Below are 4970 nucleotides of genomic sequence, written 5' to 3' on the forward strand. Positions count from 1 at the left end.
TTCTCTTTCGAATTATTCCAGTAATCTCATTGTTTAGAGTATATCCAGACGTGTCACCATCTTGGTCAAATGGTTTGCTTTTATAATATCTAACATCCAGGCCTTTATGAGGCTCTATTATGAGACTATCTAAATGTGCTCACAGAACTTCAGACCTAGAAAGATTATAGATCTAGATCTAGGTCATAGATACAGAGCTGAAAGAGATCAAAGAAGTCATCTGGTCCAACCCTCTCATTTTATGGACATGGAAACTAAGTCCCAAAAGATTAAATGCCTTACCCAATGTTACGCAAATATAGATAGAAGCAGGATTTCTGGGAATGTTGACTCTAATCCAATAGAATATTCCCTCCTAATCCAATTTAGAGAAACCCCAAATTATTCCCTACTGTTCAGAGTCAGATCAGTGAATCACCTTCTAAGACATGCCCTTTGTTATAGGAAAAGACAAAACTCCCCTTGACCCAGGTTCCAAGTGATGGATTTCCAGGGAAAATATATGAACTCAGACTGTAAGGCAGTAGGAAGTGATATCCTGTCATTGTTTTGGAGGATTCCACAATTCTTTCTATTAGTTTTGTTATGTAGAGCCTTTAATAAACAGCAATATCAGATCAGAACTTTCCAAATGCGTGCTTCCTCTTCAAGTACTCAAAGGGTAGAGAAGTTTTGAGGCACACAGAGGCATAGATGTGTTATTTCTCTCACTACCTTACCATTTATTCTCACAGTCCCCCAAAATCTCTAAAAATCATTGCCAGTGGGTGTCCTGGATGAGCCTGTGGTATTTTCTCACCCTCAATCATGTGTCCATAATGACCTAGAAGCTGCATTTGGGACCTGGAAATCCTGCATTCTTTTCACTTTTTCTAGCTTGAAATTATATTTAGATCCATGAGGTATCAAAATTGCCCTAAAGGAGGACATGATGTCATTCCTGGGTGTATACAACACTGATACGGCTCACCCTGTAAAGATCAAGACATATCCGTTGGAAATACAGAACAGAATTCACGTTTTGAAATCACGTGCAAAGAACATTTGGAATGACACTAGCATCTATGCTGAGTAAAGACGGATCCGCGTGGTGGCGCTGCAGACTAAGAAGAGGCAAAAAGAGCCACACCAACATGCCAAGACTCAGACAGCCCTGAATCAAAGACAGCCCGGAAGGAGAGGGGAAGCTTTGTTAGCTGAAAATGGGGAACCGGACAGCATCTGCATTTTTCCGAGGTTTCTCCGGCTACTGTTTGCTGTTGAGCCAGGCTACTCCGAGAGGAGGGACAACAGAGCGAGAAGGGGCGAAGATTCTGCAACAAAGGCAAGTTCTTTTTCTGTTTGTTCTGCTGGGTGTGTCTGGAGTGGCCTCAGAGCCGGAGCAGTTTTCGGTAGTGGAGGAGATGGAGAGAGGTTCCTTTGTCGCCAATGTGGCAAAGGCCCTGCACCTGGAGGCGGGGGAGCTATCAAATCGGAGGGGCAGAGTCGTTTTCAAAGGGAACAAAGATTATTTACAGCTACACCCTAAAACCGGGGATCTTCTCCTGAGAGAGAAACTGGATCGGGAGGAGCTGTGTGGCCCCGCCGAGCTCTGTATGCTGCCTTTCCAGATCTTACTGGAAAGACCCTTTCAGATTGTACGTGCTGAGCTGATAGTGGAAGACATTAATGACCATTCACCAATGTTCCTAAACAATGAGATGGTGCTGAAAATCCCTGAGAACACCTCTCCTGGAACTGTATTTGTACTAGAAAATGCACAGGATTTAGATGTAGGAAACAACAGTCTCCAAAACTACACAATCAGTCCCAACTCCCATTTCCACATTCAAATTCGAGGGGACGCAGAGGGCAGGAAATACCCAGAGCTTGTACTGGATAAAGCCCTGGATCGGGAGGAGCAACCTGAGGTAATTTTAACCCTCACTGCGCTTGATGGGGAATCTCCACCCAGGTCTGGAACTGCCCAAGTCCGAGTCCTTGTAGTAGATATCAATGACAATGCACCTGTGTTTGCCCAGCCGCGTTATGAGGTTCAGATCCCTGAGAATAGCTCCATTGGATCCCGAGTTGTCACAGTCTCAGCGACAGATTTAGACGCAGGAAATAATGCCGATATATCCTATACATTTTTGCATGCCTCTGAAAACATTCGTAAAACGTTTCAACTGTCAGAGAAATCTGGGGAACTTTATCTAAAGGAAAAAGTAGATTTTGAATTAATTCAGTCTTACACCATCAACATTCAGGCCACAGATGGTGGAAGCCTTTCTGGGAAATGTACTATTATTGTTCAGGTGATGGATCTAAACGACAATCCTCCTGAATTGACAATATCTTCACTTACCAGTCCCATCCCAGAGAATTCTCCTGAAACTGTGGTAGCTGTCTTCAGAGTTTCAGATCTGGACTCTGGGGAAAATGGAAGGGTGGTTTGCTCCATTCAGGACGATCTTCCTTTTGCCCTGAAACCCTCCATTGAGAACTTCTATACATTGGTAACAGAAGGAGCACTAGATAGAGAGAGAAAGGCCAAGTACAACATCACTATTACAGTGATGGATTTCGGTTCCCCAAGGCTGAAATCTGAGCACTATATCCCAGTGTCCATCTCTGATGTCAATGACAATCCCCCAGTGTTTGCTCAGAGAGCCTACAAACTGTATTTCAGGGAGAACAACAGCCCTGCCCTCCACATTGGCAGTGTCAGTGCCAGTGACAGGGACTCAGGTATCAATGCCAAAGTCACTTACTCTCTGCTGCCTCCAGAGACTGGAGACCTGCCCCTCTTCTCCTACATCTCCATCAACTCAGACAATGGACATCTCTATGCTCTCAGATCCCTGGATTATGAAGCCATTCAAGGTTTCCATTTCACTGTGAGAGCAGCTGATGGTGGTTCCCCATCACTGAGCAGCCAGGTTCTGGTTCAGGTTTTGGTAGAAGATGAGAATGACAACTCTCCCTTTGTGCTGTACCCCCTGCAGAATGGAACAGCTCCCTGCAATGACCTGGTGCCCAGAGCTGCAGAGCCAGGTTACCTGGTGACCAAGGTGGTGGCTGTGGATAGGGACTGGGGACAGAATTCTTGGCTTTCCTACCAGCTTCTCAAGGCCACAGACCCAGGACTCTTCACTTTGTTGGCCCACAGTGGGGAAGTTCATACAGCAAGGCCCATCAGTGACAGAGATGCCATCAAGCAGAGGCTCCTGGTGCTAGTGAAGGACAATGGGCAGCCACCTCTATCCACAATGGCCACACTGAATGTGCTCCTGGTGGATGGCTTCTCTGAGCCCTACATTCAGCTTCCAGATGCAACCGAGGAGGAGGTGCAGACTGACTCCCTTACCACCTACCTAGTCATTTCTCTGGCCTCTGTCTCCTTTCTCTTCCTGGTCTCTGTTATTATGTTCATTGCTTTTAGCCTGTGGAAGAGGAAAAGGGGTGCTAGTGATGGTGGTCGATTTGATCCAAATGGTCCTTTCCCAGGCTACTTGGTGGATGTCAGTGGGACAGGGACCTTGTCCCAGAACTACCATTATGAGATGTGTCTGACCAGTGGCTCAGGCACCAATGAGTTCAAGTTCCTGAAGCCCATTAATCCCACCCTTCCTCCTACTCATGCAAGTGAGAAAGACTCCACTGAGAACCCAAACTTAAGGAATAGCTTTTGCTTCAATTAGGTTTGACATATGTTTTGATACATTTGAAGAAATATTTTTCCCCTCTTGCATCCCCCCCCACCTTCACCACCAACTATTAGTTGCTTGTCTTCCAGTAGCACAAGAGAGTAGATTTTTATGCTATAGCATTGTCATAACTTTTTATCCTCTCCTTTCCCCTCCACACATTTTCCTCTTCTCCCTATACCTTTTCTCTGTAAATATTTCATCCTCTCCTTCCTTGTTTTTGTTCTTGTTATGTCTTTGGATTTTCCCCAGGTTACTATATTCCCCTATTACTTCTTCAAAATGAGTGAACCGTCATATGTTTCCTTTCTCATTTAAAGCTTAGATTTTTAAAATATTCCTTACTCAACAAATTCAGCAAATATGTTTTAAGATACTGAGACTTGATTTTGACTAGGTACTCTCCCTCAGAGTTATCCTATCCTGTATCATCTGCAAATGAATATTTTTCAAGACTTTATTCTTATTGTGTCAATAAAAACAGCTGTGGTTCTCCCAAAGGGCAATTTTGGCATTTGTTCTAATCTTCTGGATGATTTTCTCCTTTTATTTCTCTTTTCTTTGGTGAAGTCTCTTCAAGAAGCAGCAACAATCTTGTAATCTGCTAGCTGTGGCCACAAGACTTGTAATAATGGCTCATGTATTCTTTAAAAAGCTTAATGCATTCACTTTCATATTGTTTTTAAATGATGGATGGATTTCCCTGAAAATACTCTTTCATTTGTGGTTTCTGATTTCAATCTGGAAAGGATTATATGCGCATGAAAATTATAAGGAAAAACAAAGAACACTATGTCATTGGTGAAAAACTTTTAGGGATATATCTTTAGGAAAATAAGAGAATTATATGATAAAGTAATTGTGATAAAAGAATGTATGTCAGTTTGGAGACAATTGTGAAGGATGCAGACTGGTCATTATAAATGACCATTTCTAATCTTTATACATTCTTGAGTTGAGTGAGAAGTGGTTTATTTGGTGCCTCTGGCTATGTGGCACTGTAAAGCAATTCTAGTGAGCTACCTCGAGTATGTTTATAACATTTTTCTCCTACAATCTCATATTTTACCCATCCTCCGAAACCCCAAGGCCAGAAAAACAAATTTGAATGACTACGTCTTTGTTTTCTCTTCTAGTTTTCTAAAAATTTCCCTACTTTGAGGAATATCTAGGTCAAGGGGATCGTACTCTTCACCAAATGTGTGGTTTCAAATGCTCCACTTTTAAAATATTTGTCGATGGCCTTTTAGGGATTCCAGCTTGAACCATTCTCAATTTTGT

The 4970-nt window shown here is 43.0% G+C and overlaps 1 protein-coding gene across 1 annotated transcript; it reads left to right on the forward strand.

The window, feature by feature from the left end:
• Positions 1 to 1388: 1388 nt before the first annotated feature.
• On the forward strand, positions 1389 to 3691 carry LOC118844705 (protocadherin beta-2-like). The gene has a single exon (XM_036752660.1). It carries the CDS (start codon positions 1404 to 1406, stop codon positions 3681 to 3683), a length of 2280 nt encoding a protein of 759 aa, XP_036608555.1. The 5' UTR covers positions 1389 to 1403; the 3' UTR covers positions 3684 to 3691.
• The last annotated feature ends 1279 nt before the right edge of the window (positions 3692 to 4970 follow it).

Source organism: Trichosurus vulpecula, chromosome 3, assembly GCF_011100635.1.
Source record: "Trichosurus vulpecula isolate mTriVul1 chromosome 3, mTriVul1.pri, whole genome shotgun sequence".
Classification (NCBI taxonomy): domain Eukaryota; kingdom Metazoa; phylum Chordata; class Mammalia; order Diprotodontia; family Phalangeridae; genus Trichosurus; species Trichosurus vulpecula.